The sequence below is a fragment of the Capra hircus genome, chromosome 26 (genome assembly GCF_001704415.2).
Source record: "Capra hircus breed San Clemente chromosome 26, ASM170441v1, whole genome shotgun sequence".
Taxonomy (NCBI): Eukaryota; Metazoa; Chordata; class Mammalia; order Artiodactyla; family Bovidae; genus Capra; species Capra hircus.
The window spans coordinates 8,481,397-8,499,915 of record NC_030833.1 but is presented as its reverse complement, the minus strand read 5'-3'; the positions used below and the strand labels follow the sequence as shown (position 1 = coordinate 8,499,915).

Below are 18,519 nucleotides of genomic sequence, written 5' to 3'. Positions count from 1 at the left end.
CCTTCCTCTGCCCCAACCTGAGGGTTCGCAGGAAGACAGTGAGGACAGAACAAAGAGAAGCCGAAGCAGAGGTAAATAAATTTTTTATAAACAAGAGTTTCAGGAAGAACAGACGTTGGGCAGTTGCATCACCAGCACAAAGTCACGCTGGGCTGAGTGATGGACTTGGTCAGGTCACCTCTGCCTCTGGTCTCATTAACTTGCACAAAGGAACCACGTCGACAGCAAGGCAACTGAGCAAGACTCACCTACCCACATGGCCGTGGGGACCCGTGGGCCACCCCAGGACCTCAGATGCGACCACCACCAGGGGCATGTACAAAGGCCAGCTCCCCTCCGGGCAGACTGCTAAGTAACTTCTAGAAGAAAAACCGCCTTGAGTATTTGGGGTTGGAAAATAGAACCACTCCAAGGCCATACTTGAAACCTGTCCAGATTTCACACTGCAACTCTGTCTTTGTGTTTAAATTGCCCCCAGGACCTGTCTTCAAACACACACACACCAAGAATAACTTCACAGGAAAATATTTATTTCATGAGACTCTCACAGGCTGCCCTTTGCCCTTAACCAACAACAGATGAATTCCTGCCCTCAGAGAGAAACCGTGACCCTGCCCTTTAAAGCAAGCAGAGTGAGGCCGCACTGAGCAGCCAGGCACAAAGCTGGCCTCACGGTCCCCTGCCTGGGTCTGTGTCTGCAGACGCAGTGAGCTCAGCAAAGCCCAGCAGGACCCCGGCGGCAGCGGCGGGCCCTGTGATCACCACCCCAGGATGAATAAGCCACAGAAGGGGGCCCGGGTCCCACACTGGAAGGCCTTCACATTTTCTCTGGACCCGCCTTGAAAACACACACTCCTTTCCCACCAGCAATCCCACCTCTTGCTGTTGTTCAATTGCTCAGTTGTGTCCGACTCTGTCTGGACTGTAGCACGCCAGGCTTCCCTGTCCTTCACAATCTCCTGGAGTTTGCTCAAACTCATGCTCATTGAATCAGTGATGCCATCCAACCATCTCATCCTCTGTTGTCCCCTTCTCCTCCTGCCTTCAATCTTTACCAGCATCAGGGTCTTTTGTACCATCATCTAATTTAAGCAATAATCCCATAATTCACTCAATAATTTTGGACATGCACAATGACACAGAAATGAAGACATCCACTGTGAAATTCTTTAGAATCAAACTGATTTTCCGACTTTATTTCCAATTTTCGAATCAAACAACTGAATTTCCAGCTATAAGAGGCAGTTTGAAAACCTGAGATATGGTGGATAAAAACACCCACAAGCTATATGGTCTCTAACAGTGTTAGTGACATGAAAAAAGTTTGTAATCAAGTAAGTACAAGTAAGGAACAAAGAATCTGTCTGGTGGGAGGGTAAGTAGATGGCAGGTGAGCAGACTTGTCTTTCTCACCAATATAGAGTTTGTTTTGAGTAAATTCATACTAGGCAAAGCAAGATCATGGATATCAGAGGGTTGAGGGAAAAGCAATAAATGATATGAAATACGCTCTGAAAACTGAGTAAGTGTAAGTTCACGGTGGGTGGGGGGGGGTGGCTATAGAAATAGCATGATGGATATAGAAGCACCTGAGAACATCAGAACTGGTGGTACCCCTCCTTCTGGCAGGGGGAATCCAGAGATAGTCAGGCCTGAGTTTCAGATAAGACAAGAATGCTGAGACTTCCTTGGAGGAGGAAGCAGAGGAGAGATAACCCAAAGCTGTGCTCCTTGTTTGTTGTGGCCTGGCTGTGGGTGGACAGGAGGCAGAAATTCCCAGAGGCTGCTCTGGTGAAGGGCCTTAGGAATGTTCTGGAGGCCAGCTTCCTGCCCTGGAGACGTCTGGTGAGGATGAAGAAGCCGCCACAAAAGGCTCCAGTAAATAGTAGCAGTGTCAGTAGCTCAGTTGTGATCCCAAGGACTCTAGCCCGCCAGGCTCCTCTGTCCGTGGGATTTTCCAGGCAAGGATACTGGAGTGAGCTGCCATGCCCTTCTTCAGGGGATCTTCCTGACCCAGGGATTGAATCTGGGTCTCCGGCATCGCAGGCAGACTCTTAACATCTGAGCCACCCGGGAAGCCCACAAAAGGCTCCATACAGGCACAAATCCCTAGGTTCTGAAAGGCCGACAGAGCTGCAAGCCAGACCAGATTAGCTTGTCCAGAGCAGACACCAGCAAAGGTCCACAAGCAAAAAGCTCATGTTAGTTCAAGCCCTTTATTTCCTTCCACCCTGGAGTTACACCCAGTTCCATCATGTGAAATCAGGGCAAGGGGGACACAACCTAAAGGAACAAGCACCCAAAGATACAGGCAACCAAGTGAAGCTACTTAAACAGAAAGAGGCTTCACTATGTAAACAGAACAAGACTACGTACATGGTCAAGTTTGAAATTAACTTCTGCCATGTCCTGTAACCAGTGTGGCAAGAGCACTCAAGGGCAACTAAACACGTTACCAAAAAAATTTTATGCCATTTTTTGCCTGCTTCTGAGCAGCAGCGCTGGGTGAATTCTTAACCTTGAAGTAAGCATCATCTTAAAGTCCCAGTGGGCAAAACCACAACTGGCATGTTACCTTAATACCCCACATGCTCAGAGAGTTTCTGAGTGTTGTTCTGGGAGATTTTTGTTTTCTTTTTGTTTACCTATGTTTTCTAAATATTCTGCAGTAGACATGGTAATTTTCTTAGATGAGAAAAAGACTGTGTGGCTTATTTTTATTCACCTTGCTGGCTAAACACCTGTCTTCCACCGGCGTTCCCTCCCTGCAGGAAGCACAGAAGGGCAGACCCACCTGGCAACGGGCAGCCAAGGATCTCCATCCTCAGGCAGATGCTCCCATTATCGAACCAGGACTGGGGGTTTATGCGGATGTAGCGCGCCACCATGGGGATGGGCAGCTCGTTCAGTACAGGGATCTCCTTTTCACTGTTTCCTTCAAATATCTATTTATGCACAAAGGGGAAAAGGAGACTCTTTTAGAGCTTCATTATCAAGTCATGAAAGAGTCAGTAATTCACTCAGTCCGCAAGATTTCATTAAGGCACACCTAAATGTGAGGTTGGCATTTGGGGGATGGGGATGGGGAGGAGGAATGGATCAGGACCTCAGGAAACACCCATCTAATGGGGGTGGAGTGAGGAGGAGGAGGGTTAAACTTAGATATCATAGGTGAAATCTATTAGAGTCATGGCAGAGAGACAGCCACAGAGCTTTGGGATTTCTGAAGAAGCAAAGCTTTGGGGATGAGGTGCCATTTGAACTGGCCCTGAAGGAAAACTCAAGATGCAGGAACGGGAGGGATGCTAGAGAAAAGGAAGTGATGGCTAGAGGAGCTCAGACATTGGATTCAGCCACCTCACTTTTACTGGAACACAGAGGAGTGGGTACAAGGCGGGGGTGGGGGCTGAGAATGGGAACAAAGGTCAAACAGAGGCTGCAGGCAGGTTGTGTAAGGCACTGTACCGTGATAGGAACTCGCATTTGGGAACCCGAGGAAGAGGGCGACAGGGCAAGCTTGGAGGGAGGCATGGAGCTGAAAGGCCAGGTAAGTAAAGTAAGTTCAGGAACTATTATAACTGAACAGCCATGCGGGCCCCAACATAACCCACATGCCACTGGTCTTCCAGGGCTGACCTGTGACCTACGGAAGATACCACATCGCAGCAACTCTGACTTTTACACGAGCCCTGGACGTGGACCACATGGTTCTGAGCATCAGGGCATGGAAAGGGCGGTCATCATCCATCACTCTGGATGGTTGTTTGAGTTGGCACAGAATCAGCCAACATCCAGGTGCAAACACTGGCTGGGTGTCCACTGCTCTCCCTGGAGAGCCCTGACAGCCAGATCCCCAGGGCATGGTTAGAGGGGACTCACCATGTCTCCAGATCCATTCTTAACAGTGACCCACGTATGGCTGTCATTGCTGACCATGACCTTATAGGAGGTCACCCAGTCACTCCTAAGAAAAAATAAAACATCATTGGGACTAAGCACTTCAGAAGGTTTCCCTCTTCCGCACAGAGGTACAGCAATAGGCAAAGGGGGTCCCAGAGGTGGACAGCATGGGGTCACACCCTGGCCCAACTCTCGCCCTCCCTGTGGCCTTGGCTAGTTAAGTGACCCATCTATGCTACAGTTTATTCATCCGTGAAATGGGAATCATAAAAGCACCAAGCTTAAAATATTAATGTAAGCAGTAAATGGTTGCATACCCGTTAAACACTTAGGACAATGCTTGGCCCCCGATAACATTAAAAGTTTATCATGCACATAAAGATCCACAAATACCTGCATGTTTGTTTATATGGAACATTGACATCACATGTAGTAGTAGAGTTCCACATGGAAAAGTAATCTCAGTAAAGGTGGAAAAGTCAGTCTAGAAACTTCATTTGGAAAACTGATTTGGGAATGTAGCAAATGCGATCCCACCAACCCCAAACACAGCAGCCTGAGTCTCTGAGAGATAGTAGGTTTCTCCTTTTTTCTGGCTGTCAGAGCCGGGCAGACAATTCCCTGACCCCACCTCCAGCAATAATCCAGAGATATCCAGGCTCCAGGCCAGATGCCTGTCACCACATCCTACTGCACAGAAATTACTGAGGGAAAAAGAGCCAAAATGTGACTTCCCAGTGTGGAGGTCAATGTGGTAGGCTAGGCGAAAAACACAAACAAAAAAAAAGACTTCCCCGCGCCCCGCCTCAGTTCTTTATAACATTATTTGTTAAAGCAATGGAGAAAAGTCTTCCCGAGCATCTTCCTTTTTAAATTTTTAAAATATTGGAACTAAAAGCACCAATGGACTAATCTCTTAGAACATTCCACCAGCTGAAGCATTTGGAATTCTTGTTTTCCGACTGTGAAATCTCCTTGGACTCAGGATACAGATAGATCGCAAGAAGGATCCCCTGTCAGGCTCCTCTGTCCATGGGATTCTCCAGGCAAGAATACTGGAGTGGGTTGCCATTCTCTTCTCCAGGGGATCTTCCTGACTCAGGGATATAACCCTGTTCTCCGGCACTGCAGGCAGATTCTTTACCATCTGAGCTACCAGGAAAACCCAAAAGTTATTATTCTTAGATGCTTTTATATGACCTTGGGAACCAATCTTCAGCTGAACCTTCTTCTTTCACCTGCCCACCAGCTTTGTGTGAGTACCTGCTGGAAGCCAGGATTTATCAAGCAACATGCTTCTCCTAGGGAGGTTAAGGACTTGGGCCCGTGCCTGTGTGTGAAGACCCAATAAGCAAACCTTCTGAAAGGCACTTCAGCAAGTGCTCAGATCCTTTGCAGTAGGAAACTATCTTCACCCCAAATAGCAACCTGTTTCCCACATACAAATCATTTTCCAATGGCTTGCATCCTTAGTTCCTTTGCCATCTGTTTTTCTGCTGATCACGCCCCATGGCGACCCTGCCAGGCAGGCAGCAGAGGTGAGGGGTGTATCCCTCACAGTGGAGACGATGAATTTAGGAAACTCTCAAAAGAAGCTGGGCTTCCCAGGTGGCACAGTGGTCAAGAATCCGCCTGCCAATGCAGGAAACGCAAGAAACACGTGCTCGATCCCTGGGTCAGGAAGATCTCCTGGAGAAGGAAATGGCAACCCACTCTGGTATTCTTGCCTGGGAAATCCTATGGACAGAGGAGGCTGGTGGGCTACAGTCCATGGGGTTGCAAAGAGTCAGACACAACTGAGCATGCTCAAAAGAAGCACATAAACAGAGAGGTATGGAAAGAAAAATTCAAACAAGTTCTCCAAAGAAAAGGGGAGAGAGATAAAAAACAAAGGTTGAAAACCAAATAACGATTTCTCAAACTTAATAAAAAGAAAAAATAAACATGAACCAGTTCAACACTTGCGTTCGAAGGGTGATTAATTGCTTATGTGGTTCAGCCCTCTCTTCTGACCTGCAGACCTGCATCATGTCCTCCTGCCTGTCTGACCTCTCCACATAACATCTCAGCCACGTCTCAAATTGAACCTGCGCCCAAACCAACTGATTCATTCGTCCACTCTGTACCCCAACCTGGGAGCCCTTGCCCCAGAAAAAATACTGCCATCCATCCAGGGCAACAAAATCTCAGAGTCCTCCTTGGTTCCCCACCCTCCCTTTCACCCTGATAGTGAATTCATCACCCAGTTTTGTCAATTTTACCTCCCAGAGCTTTCTAGAACCTCCCACTTCCCCCAGCTCCACTGCCACCATCCAGCCCAATCTTTCAGGCCAAGACTACTGCAGTTGCCTCCAAACAGTCTCTTAAAATTTAAACTGCCCTCCAATCTATCCTGCAGTCAGAGGCTTACTTTTTTTAAATGAAATAGGTGGGCTGCCGTCTATGGGGTCGCACAGAGTTGGGCACGACTGAAGCGACTTAGCAGCAGCAGCACCCCCTGCTGAAAGTATCACTCTTATCTTAGCATTAAGACCAAATTCCTCACTGTATTCTACAAAACCCTTGCTTACCCCTTGTTTTCCATGCCCTTTCTCTCAATTCCTGATACAGATTACACTCTCTCTTGTCTCAGGGCCTTTGCACATACTGTTGCATTTGTCTGGACTTCCCCTGTCCTGTCCTCTGTCTGCCTCTAAACTATTAGGATTCAGTTCAAAATATGAATTTCAGTGTGGTTTCTTCTTTGTGATTGTGATTTCTTCTTTGACTATGAACTATTTAAGAGGACAATTTTAAATTTCCAGGTACTAGAGGTTTTCCGGTTATCTACTTACTGCTGGTTTCTAGTTTAATTTCATTGTGAACAGAGGACATACTTTGAATCACGTTGATGCTTTGTTGAGACTTCCTTTATGGCTCAGCATGTGGTCAGCTTTGGCTAATGTTCCGTGTGCACTGAAACTCATTGCAGTTCTGTGACTGCCGTGTGCAATGTTCCACACATATAATTTTGAACAAATGTCGGCCTTTCCTGGTGGCTCCGTGGTAAAGAATCCGCCTGCAATGCAGGAGAGCCATGAGACATGGGTTTGATCCCTGGGCCAGGAAGATCTCCTGGAGGAAGGCATGGCAACCCACTGCAACATTCTTGCCTAGAGAATATTATGGACGGAGGGGCCTGCTGGGCCGCAGTCTCTAGGGTCGCCAAGCGTAGGACACAACCAAAGCAACTGAGCGCGAGCATGACTGACTATGTTGCTCAGGTCTTCTGCATCCATGATTTTTTGTCTGCTTTTTCTAACAGTTATAGAAAGAAGTATGTAAAAAAGAATGCCAAACTGACTGCGAATTTGTTTCTGCTAGTTCTCTCAACTTTTGCTATATACACTATGAAGCTATGTTGTTGAGTGCATACAGATTTGAGGTTGTGATATATTTTTTGTAGATTGACTTTTATGATTACGAAAGATGCTTTTTAAATCTCTATCAGTGCCTCTTGCCTTCCAGTCATTTTGTGTGATGGTAGGAGAGCTAACCATGCTTTGTTTTGGTTAAGATTGATATATATCCTAATTCTTTACATTTAACCTCTGACATAGTTTAAATTTAAACTATTTAAACTGTGTCGCTCATGAATTTTTTTCTTAGGTACAGAATGATAATATTATTCTTCTATTGGACAATATAGTTCATTTAAATGTAATTAGTATTATATTTAGATTTATATTTACCACCTTACTATTTCTTTGGTAAGAAGAAATTTCCATTTTGTAATGAAATAGATTTCATTTTCTGTTTTGAATTTTCATTTTATGATCAAATATTCCTACTATTCTATTTTTTTCTTTATTAATTTACTAGTTAAATATTCACACTATTCTTTTCATAACTAGCCTAGAGATTACATATGTATCCTTGAATTAGTAGTCTTACTCAAATTTTAATTTCTGACACTTTCATAATAATACTAGAACCATACAATAATTTAACTTCATTAATCCCTCCGTCTTTTGCATGATTTTGGAATTTATTTTCAATTTTATAAATTCTTTAATTTTTCTAAGATATTTACTACTCCTGCTTTGTATGGTTAGTAATTGTAAACCTACTTATTTAACCTTTCTGCTAGCCTTCATTTATTTTTGCATTTTCAAATTTCCATCTGGGAAAATATTCTTTCTGCTTGAAGAACATCCTTTGATATTCCTTTTAAAGCTGATATGTTGGCAATAAGTTTTTAGGTTTTTAAGGCAATGGCACCCCACTCCAGTACTCTTGCCTGGAAAATCCCATGGATGGAGGAGCCTGGTAGGCTGCAGTCCATGGGGTCGCTGAGAGTCGGACATGACTGAATGACTTCACTTTCACTATGGTCTGAATAGGCTTCGTCTCACCTTCATTTTTGAATGATATTTTTTCTGGGAATTCTAAGTTGATGTTTTCTTTCAGTACTTTAAAATATTGGATTTCATTAGCTTCTGAGGCATTGCTTCATTTACACACACGCACTTCGAAACTGCTGCTGTGACATTTAGCAAAAGTGCAGTAAGAGTGGGAGTGGAGAAATGAGCATGAACCATTTCAGCTTAAATCCGGCTTTGTTGTTTACTAACTACATACACTTGACAAGCTGCCTAATCTTTCCAAAAATAATAAGGCTACCTACCAGGAAGTTATATCTATCTACTCATGTATACACTGAGAGATGCCATAGTACATTGATTAAGGCCTCAGGCTTGAGGTCAAGAAGCCCAAACTAAACTCCTAGTCCTTCCACTTGGCAACTGTGACCTGCATGAGAGTCATGCGATCTCTGAGCTCCAGCTGCAAGGCAACTGTAAGGTCACGCTACGCCCTTGCACAGCGAGTAAGGGATGAAGGAGGTAACGCATGCAGAGTCCAAGCACAGTGCCTGGAACATAATAACTGCTCCATAAATCTGAGCTCGTCATATGAACGACGTATCATAATTAATATACTGCCAAATGCTATACGAGCATCTAGGACTATCAGTTGAACTGTAAACATAACTCAGATGCTCCCTTCAGACACTTTCAGAGAACCACTGATATCCAAGCCTAACCCTTCAGGCCCTAGTAATGATAATAATTGGGGCTGTCACAGCTATAAAAAAAAATTAAGAATTAATTACTTTTAAATTAAATTTAAGAAGGTCGATAATCCAGGGTGATAGAAGAGAGAGATTTGCCAATCAGTAATGCTGGGGTGTGGAGAAGGAAATGGCAACCCACTCCAGTGTTCTTGCCTGGAGAATCCCAGGGATGGCGGAGCCTGGTGGGCTGGTATCTATTGGGTAGCGCAAAGTCGGACACAACTGAAGCAACTTAGCAGCAGTAGCAGCAGCAGCAATGCTGGGGTGGGATTGATTTGTGTCTAAAATTTCTATCTGCCCGAAAAGATTAAGGCAACGTGGAATGCGTTAAATCCTGTTCCTAACCCTGCAGCTACTACACTGCCAGTACAATTCCAGCCTCTGAACTACAAAGACAAATCCTACACGATCCGTTTACTCAAGATGTTTACAGGTTAATGAGGCGGAAGGGGAAGTAAACTAGAAATTTCGAGAGACTATGATGAAGTGCTGTGATGAGGTGAGCGCAGGAAGTTGTGGCAGGGCAGAGAAAGGGTGTGCAGCCCAGAGGAATGAAGGAGGATGGGGGTAGGTTAATGAAGGCAACATACTCCTTATCGAAGGTAAAAGTCACATATTTCATTCTTTGTGACAGACACATCCATTGTGGTGAGAGACCCAGCTTTAAAAATCAGAGCTATAATGCCCAGTGTTTCCTGGTCTCCTAATCCTTGGGGAGGGCTTGAAATTCACAGCACTTTGTGGCTTTTTTCCATTCCTTCAGAGAGATTTTCCACATCACAAAACCACCTTGACATTTAATTCTCTGTGACTGGAGATTTCAACTAAAAGCAAAGCAGCCCAAGTAAAGAAGGGTTTAATGTCAAAGACGTCCCGACTGCAGGAAGACTGAGAGGCCACGCTGACTCTCCTTTGGGCTCCAGCCACCTCCCTCACTTAAAACAAAAGCAGAAATAAAAAAACAAAGCCCCTCCCCCCAAATCCTATCCTTCTATGAGATTCCCACCAAACCAGCCTTCCTTCAGATCAGGGAACAGAAGGTGGGCTACAAAGGAAAAAAAAAAAAAAACTGGAACACATTCAGATAATTAACTTGATGGTAATTTGGTTGAAATAAAAGCCAAGAACATCCATCACCTAAATACTTGCACAGCTTTCTACTTCAGTACAACTAGCTGCTGGTTACGTTAAAACTACTGAATGTTTTAAAGCATCAGAGTGCTAGAAAGCAAGTCAAGGAAATCTCTAAGGGGGGAAAACAAAAACAAAAGAAAGATCCGTGAACTGAAAAAACAACACGAACAGTGAGCAAAGAAAAAGAGCAGAGTTGCCCCAGAGGAAAATGCATATAGCAGTGCTGGAATCAAAACACTAAGCCTGGGGACGACAAGAGACAGGAAAGCTGATTCAGGGACTTTTCCCAGGCTCTCAAAGGGGGCTGAAAGGGCTTCAAAACATCAGCATCCACCTGGCTCCCCCAAAGAAGCTCCCCATGAATTCCTGGCTCCCCATGAATCCTCTCTAAAGAAAAGAATCTTCAATTTAGGTTCTCAACGATTTCACCAAGTTCCATGACATAGACACTCACAGTTTAAAAAAAAAAAAAATCATTAAACACACAAGAAAACATCCTCCATGGGAAAGAAGTAGCAGAAGCAAGAAGCAAAAATATTCAGATCCCAAAGAATTTATCTATCTACAAAGAAAACGCAAAAGAAGCTAGGAAAGTTATTAGACTTGATAAGAGAGTTCAGCAAGATGACTGGACATAAGGCAACTATACAAAAGTTGACCACAGCTCTATACATCAGCAGCCAAAAATAAAGCACCTAGAAAGAAAATAAACAAAAGATGTACAGGGCATGTGTGGAGAAAACTTTATTGAAAGACATTTTAAAAGACATAAATAAGTGGAGATTTATATACTATGCCCATGAAGAGAAAAGTATGTCAATTCTAAGCAAAACATCCTAAGAGCATAGTAAAGAAACTGATAAATTGATACTAAAATTTACATGGAAGAAAATAATCAAGACTCTTTATAGGAAAAAGAAACAGGGTGAGTGGGAATTGCCCTATCAAGATATTAGGATTTATTTTAAAGTTTTAGTAACTAAGACACATTATAAGTGGAACAAAATTGAGAGCTCAGAAACAGACCCATGCCTTGACAGAGATGTCATGTATCAATGGGAAATGTGAAAGTGAAAATCACTCATTCGTGTCTGACTCTTTGCAACCCCATGGACTATATGGAATTCTCCAGGCCAGAACACTGGTGTGGGTAGCCTTTCCCTTTTCCAGGAGATCTTCCCAACACAGGAATCAAACCCAGGTCTCCTGCATTGCAGGCAGATTCTTTTCCAGCTGAGCCACAAGGGAAGCCCAAGAACACCAGAGTGGGTAGCCTATCCCTTCTCCAGGGGATCTTCCCAACCCAGGATTCGAACCGGGGTCTCCTGCACCCCAGGTGTATTCTTTACCAACTGAGCTATCAGGGAAGCAATGGGGAAAAAACTATTACAAAACTGTCTGAAGGCAACTGGCTATTAATAGAAAAAGAAGTTGAAATTGGACTGATCTTTCACATCTTTTACAAAAATCATAACCAGAAGTATCAACTACTAAATGTCAGAAGCGAAACTTGAAAAAATTAAAGAACATATGGGAGAATCATTTTGTAAACATGAGGTATGAAAGGATTTTCTACATGACACAATATAATCAGAAAATACAAACAAATTGAACTAACTAAAAATTAAAAATTTTCACTTTTCAAGAGACATCATAAAGAAACCAGTAACAGAAAACTTAAGCTGGAAGAATATATTTTGAACACATGTAATTAACAAAAGGATTAGTATTCAGAATATGTATTTTTTTAACTCTATAAAACAATGAGACAAAGGAAAAAAACAACATAAACATAAAGAAACATGGTATTTCACAGTAAAGGTAACAAAAAGGCAAGTAAAAATGGGAAAAGAAGTTCATCTCTATTAGTAATTAGGGAAATGAAAGTTAGGGCGACAAGGGAAGATACTGCTTTATATTGAGAAGACAATGCTTATATTGAAAATTTAGGAGAACAGCAATACCAAAATGCTGGTGAGAATGTAGAAGAACAAGAACTCTAAAACACGACTGGAGAAGGAGAAGCTACTTGGGCGAGCGCTCTGGAAAATGACTTGTCATTATTCCATTAAACTCAATATTTGCATACTCTGCACCTCGGCAGTTCTGCTCCAAGTACAGACCACGAAGCTCCCCTTGTACATGTGCTCCAAGAGATATATACAAGAATGTTAACAGCAATATTATGTTTAAGACCAAAAATATGTATAATAAAATAATTTAAAAAACTGAAAAGGGAGCAATCCAATCTCCATGAAGGAGAGTGGATAAATGGTGGCATACGGTCAATCCATATGAAAATCAGCCCTGAATATTCACTGGAAGGACTGACGCTGAAGCTTCAATACTTTGGCCACCTGATGTGAAGAGATGACTCACTGGAAAAGTCCATCACCATTTTCCTGATGCTGGAAAAGGCTGAACACAAGAGGAAGGGTGGCAGAGGATGAGATGTTTGGAGAGCATCACTGACTCAGTGGACATGAATTTCAGTGAACTCCGGGAGATGGTGGAGGACAGAGAAGCCTGGCCTGCTGCAGTCTATGGGGTCCCAAAGGGTCAGACACGACTTAGTGACTGAACAACAACAAATTTACAAGGTCAAACACAGAACAAATTAGCGAAACACAATTATAGGCAACAAGAATGATCCTCTGAAGCATAAGTTTGGGGGGAAGACAAGTTTAAAAAGCTAGATAAAGTACAAAATCATTTTTATAAATCCCAAAAGAAGAAAATCGTTTGCATGTGTGATACATGATAAGACTGTTTTTAAAAGGCAAGGGGATAATAGATAAATAATAAAGAGAACAGTTTTACTTCTGGGAAGAAGCATCCAGGCAGGATGAGGAAAGAGCGCATAAATAACAGTATTGGCAATGTTCCACATCCTCAGGTGTGCAGTGGGTCTGTGACTGCTGGTTTTATTATGATGAAAATGAAATGTTAGTCACTCAGTCATGTCTGACTCTTTGTGATCCCACAGACTGTAGCCCACCAGCCTCCTCTGTCCACGGGATTCTCCAGGCAAGAATACTGGAGTGGGTTGCCATTCCCTTCTCCAGGGGATCTTCCTGACCCAAGGATCGAACGCAGGTGTCCTGCAATGCAGGCAGATGAGTTACTGTCTGAGCCACCAGCTGCTGCTGCTGCTAAGTCACTTCAGTTGTGTCCAACTCTGTGCGACCCCATAGACGGCAGCCCACCAGGCTCTGCCATCCTTGGGATTCTCCAGGCTACACCAGTGAAGCCCTTTATTATGATACTACCTTAAGTAGTATGGGCTTCCCAGGTGGCACTCGTGGTAAAGAACCCACCTACCAAGAGACATGGGTTTGATTCCTGAGTCGGGAAGATCCCCTGGAGGAGAGCATGGCAACCCACCCCAGTATTCTTGCCTGGAAAATCCCATGGACAGAGGAGCCTGGTGGGCCACATTCCATAGGGTCGCACAGAGTCAGATGCGACTGAAGCAACTGAGCATGAAGTATACATTACATCAATGCTTTTGTATCCATCAAACATTACACAATGAGAAAGACAAAATATTTATCTAATGTTATGGGCTAAGCTTCTGCACAGGAAAATGGCCCAATCATCTCTTGGGACAGGATGTAGATGAAGATGCTACATTCATCCTTAAAAACATATTTTAAGGAAAAAAGAAAAATACTTGCCCTGGTAATTTCCTATAAGGGGCTTCCCTGGTGGCTCAGTGGTAAAGAAGCCACCTACCAATGCAAGAGACCCAAGATCCCCTGGAAGAGGAAATGGTAGCCCACTCCAGTATTCTTGCCTGGGAAATCCCATGGACAGAGGTGCTTGGGCTACAGTCCACAGGATTACAAGACTCGAACACGACTTAGCAACTACACCATCACCACCAACTTTTTATAAATATACAATTTTCGCCTTCTTTGAAAGAGCAACTATACTAACATTTCCTAATAATAACTCATACGTCCCCAGCCTTTAGTTTACGAACTGCTTTCACACACATGACCTTACTGTATCTCAGAAGAACAAGTCGAGTGTCTCAGCAAGGATGTGTGTGTGAACTGGGAGGAAAGGGTCAGATTACGTTCATTCCTGCTCGTTCATCCTGGAAGCTCCAGTCTCCCAGTCTTTGGTTTTCATCATACTCTTTCCCTTGGCTCTGGGTGCAGAATTTTAGTACCCCCAGATTAATCGCCAACCTGATCTCGCCTGATCTCATGAATCCTTCCCAGCATCTTTCACTTTGCTTCCAAGAAACACGGAATGCAGCCAGAGAGTAGATCAGCATCATCACTATCCTCTAACAACTGTCATTCGTGAAGACTAAATGAGCTCGCGTATAGATATGCATCAACTCCGGTACTCAGGAACATAGCAGATATACGGGAAGTATAATCCCATCCTCTTTCGAACCTCCTGATAAAAATAATAGGGCCTGACAAGGAATATTAGGTACCAAATTGGAACAGATATGTCTGGATGATGGACAGCAAGTAATAGGATTTAAAGCTTTCCAAGTAGTCTGGAATTTTGGTTTCTGCCCAGAGCAGGCCAAGTCTCTCCAGCTTGCAAAGCTCTGTATTCTGGCCAGTACAAACATGCCCACTCACACGCATGCATACACACACACACACACACACATGTCTAATAGACCCACAATTATCACATGAATCAAAGGATCAGTGTTCACTCTGAAATGTCTGCTCCCAAGTCCCCCTGCTTTGGGCTCTATGCTCACTGGACTCTCATTTTGACCTCTAGACTTTGAGAGCTATGTCAGTTTCCTATGGCTGCTGTAACAAATTACCACATTTACTAACTTAAGACCAAAGAAATATATTATTGCACAGTTCTGCAAACTACAGGTCTCCCTGGTCTAAGGTCAAGGTGTTAGCAGGGCTGGTTCCTGGGGAAGGACTTTTGTTTCCTCGCCTGTTTCAGGTTCTCGAGGCGCCCACTTTCCTCTGCTGGTGGTCCCCTTGCTCCATCTTTGAAGCCAGTGGTGTTGCATCTCTGTGACCACTGTCTTCTGAAGTCACATCTCCTCTGGCCACAGTTGGAGAAGGCTGAAGGCAGGCAGGAGGAGAAGGGGCCGACAAAGGATGAGATGGTTGAACAGCATCACTGACTCCATGCACATGGGTTTGAGTAAGCTCCAGGAGTTGGTGATGGATAGGGAGGCCTGTTGTGCTGCAGTCCACGGGGTCACAAAGAGCTGGACACGACTGAGCAACTGAACTGAACTAAACCCATATTTTGATCGGGCCACGTAAATAGCTTAGAACACTTTCTCCATCATGAAGTCCTTGACTTAATCACATCTGCAAAGTCCCTTTTGCCATGAAAGGTAAGAGATTCACAGGTCCCAGGATCAAAATGTGGACATCTCGTGGGGGGACACCTGCTCACCACGAGGGCCCCACTTGGATTGTAGCCCCATTCTTAGACTCATTCCAATCGTTTCTCTCTTCCCCAGGCTTGTGGGTCCAGGCTTGTTCCCTAGCTGCATGCAATGAAAGGGAAGGCTCAGGGCTTAGCCAGAAAACTACAGCCATAGAAATCTAAGTCACCCTGCCCATCTCAAAATATCAGTCTCTCTCTCAAGGTGGAATCAGAATTCAAATCAACACTCAGGAAATTCCTTCCCATCTGAGAAATCAATGTTTAACTTCATGGTCCACTTATCAGAGTTGAGTTTCCTGGTATTTCTCAGAACATTCGGTTCCTTCTATGGGATGTTGGAAGGCACGTGCCAGAAACACACATGCTCTGTTCTTTACCCATCATAAGCCCAACTAGCAAGAACAAGCAGGTCATCGTATTGGCACTGGAGGCTTCTGGAAACACTTCCAATTCCAGCTCAAGACCCGATATGCTCTTCTGAGCACTCCACCCACCACATGGGTGGACCCCCACTGCTCTGGGGAATGCCAACAGGCCCTGGGCAGTGCTACCAACTGTATGTGTCTGGGAAGAGACCCCAAGTCTGCACGTATACCAGTGGATCTCAATGAGGGGTGATTTCGCTCCCCAGGGGGCATTTGGCAAGATCAGAGACATTCCTGAGTGTTATGACTAGGGGTAGGGGGCGAAGTCGGGGGCTACAATGGGGGGCATCAAGTGCATAGAGTCCAGGATGCCACTCACAGCCTGAAACGCACAGAACAGACGCCCAGAGTGAAGTTATCCAGCCCAGAACGCCAAGAGTGCGGAGGCCAAGAAACCCCACTCCAAACAAGTCAAAAACGAGATGGCAATTCTCCATTTGATTTGCTCAAACTATTTTGAGATAAATGCTACTGGCAATTTCCTAACAAGGAACCTGAGATGGGGGTTCATGACAGTTTAAATACCAGGATGGATACTGGCAAATAAAACTTGCTCCACATTCTCCTGTCGATTTGCCTAAATACCAGGAAGGACTCACATACCTGACCGAGGCAGAAAGTGGTGGCTGAGTGAGTTCACGGAAGGGGGCTAGCTGCCTGACGGACGCCTGTGACGAACAGAAGCTGTGGCGAACAGATGTTCAGTGAACAGAAGCTGGTTTTCTTTCAAGTGGTCTGGAACACCCCTGAACAAGGTGACACTGCGCCTTTGCTTATCAAAACTTGTCTTTACAGACTGCCCACCTCACCGCACACCACGTTCATCCCAGCAGAGCTGCTACCCGTGTTCCCTCGAGCACCAAACATGCATGAGCCCCAGGAACGGGGAGGGCGCCAGGCACTGTGCCAGAGTGAGTCTCGACACAAACACTGGCCTCAGGGAGCTCACGGTCTACTGGGGAAGACGGAGACTGCAGAGTTAACTGTACGATTACTTACTAAGCTGCAACCTTGAAGTCATTCAGAGGAGAAATAAAGAAAGCACTTCTAAATGGAGGGCTGTGCTGACTTATCTAAGGCTGGATGGAGAAAGGGCTCCCGGAAGGTGGTGTCTGAGCTGAAATGTGAAGGATGAAAACGAAGTAACAGGGTGAAGAAAAAAAATCAATGTGAGAGATTCACAAGCAAATAATAATTTTTAAAAAGTTGACAGGAGACAATGAAGATAGAATAAAAAGGAGGAGGAAGGAGAAGAAGTGAAGAATTTCCCAGAACTGAAAAATACAAATTTCCATACCTCAAGATCACATCAAGTGCTACCTACATGGAATTCCCTGGGGGTCCCGTGGTGAGGAGTTGGTGTTTTCACTGCACAGGTTCAATCCCTGGTCAGCGGCCTAAAATCCCACAGGGCACACGGTGCCGCCAAAAATTAATGAAAAAGAAGTGCCAACTAGAACATGGCATAACACTGAACAGTTGTTAACACAAGGGATATAGAAACAGTCCTAAAACTTTACTGAGAAAAAGAGTTCAAAAGTTTTAAAGTATGAACATCCTCAGCTCTTTATAAAATTGAAGATAAAGAGGAAATGGAAAAAATAAGAAATAAGAAGTATGAAGTCTGTTTTGGGGACAATGAAATGTTATAAATTAATGTTGTGATGATACCACAACTGTGTGAGTAAGTTAAACACAATGAACTGCATACTTTCAATGAGTGAATTGTACAATATGGGAATTATCTCAGTAAAGCTGTTAAAAATTGTGAGGGAAAATCGCTTCCAAACTACCAGTCAAGAGCGAGGTCAACAAAAACACATTTTCAGACACTTAAGGAATCCAAAATTCTATCTCCTGAGTTCCATTTCCAGAAGCTATGCACCACTAAAATAAACAGAAAAACAGAGAGTCCTGGGATCTAAGAAATAGAGACTAGAACTCAGGAAAGACAGGAAGAGAATTCCAACAAGCATGGTGAAGAGACAAGAGCAAGGCAATCGGCTTGAAAACCAAACAAATTCAGATGCCAGCAGAGCCCAGATGGCTTCAGGAAGGATACCTCCAGGAAGGAAAAGAAAGAGTGACTTGTTCTTAGCAGGCACACATTCAGAGGAGGTTTTCAGATCTAGCAGAAGGTTTCAGAATGAATTAGTAAGAGGTAACTAGAAAATGAAGGAAGCCATGAAAAAGTAGTGATGATTACCTCCAGTAAAAGCAAAAACATTGCACAGGAAAGGAAATTTAATAACAGCATACCATGGGACCCAGCTATAAATAACAGCTCAACAATGATCACGATGCAAAATTTAAATGCTGATTTAGCTAAAATTGATAATATAACTGGAGCTTCCCTGATAGCTCAGTTGGTAAAGAATCCACCTGCAATGCAGGAGACCCTGGTTCGATTCCTGGGTCAGGAAGACCCCCTGGAGAAGGGATAGGCTACCCACTCCAGTATTCCTGGGCTTCCCCTTGTGGCTCAGCTGGTAAAGAATCCACCTACAGTGTGGGAGACATTTTAGCTAAATGCTGATTTAGCTAGAA

General features: G+C 44.1%; 1 protein-coding gene across 2 annotated transcripts in view; it reads right to left on the bottom strand.

Annotated features, from left to right (window-relative positions):
- Positions 1-18,519, bottom strand: part of CPXM2 (carboxypeptidase X, M14 family member 2) — a 135,700-nt gene that overhangs the window by 40,744 nt on the left and 76,437 nt on the right. For both annotated transcript variants that reach the window (XM_005698585.3, XM_018041654.1), the window contains 2 exons: positions 3,880-3,964; positions 2,795-2,945 (listed from right to left, as the gene is read on the bottom strand). In XM_005698585.3, the coding sequence (XP_005698642.2) occupies positions 2,795-2,945; positions 3,880-3,964 (236 nt within the window). The remainder of the gene's footprint in view (positions 1-2,794; positions 2,946-3,879; positions 3,965-18,519) is intronic.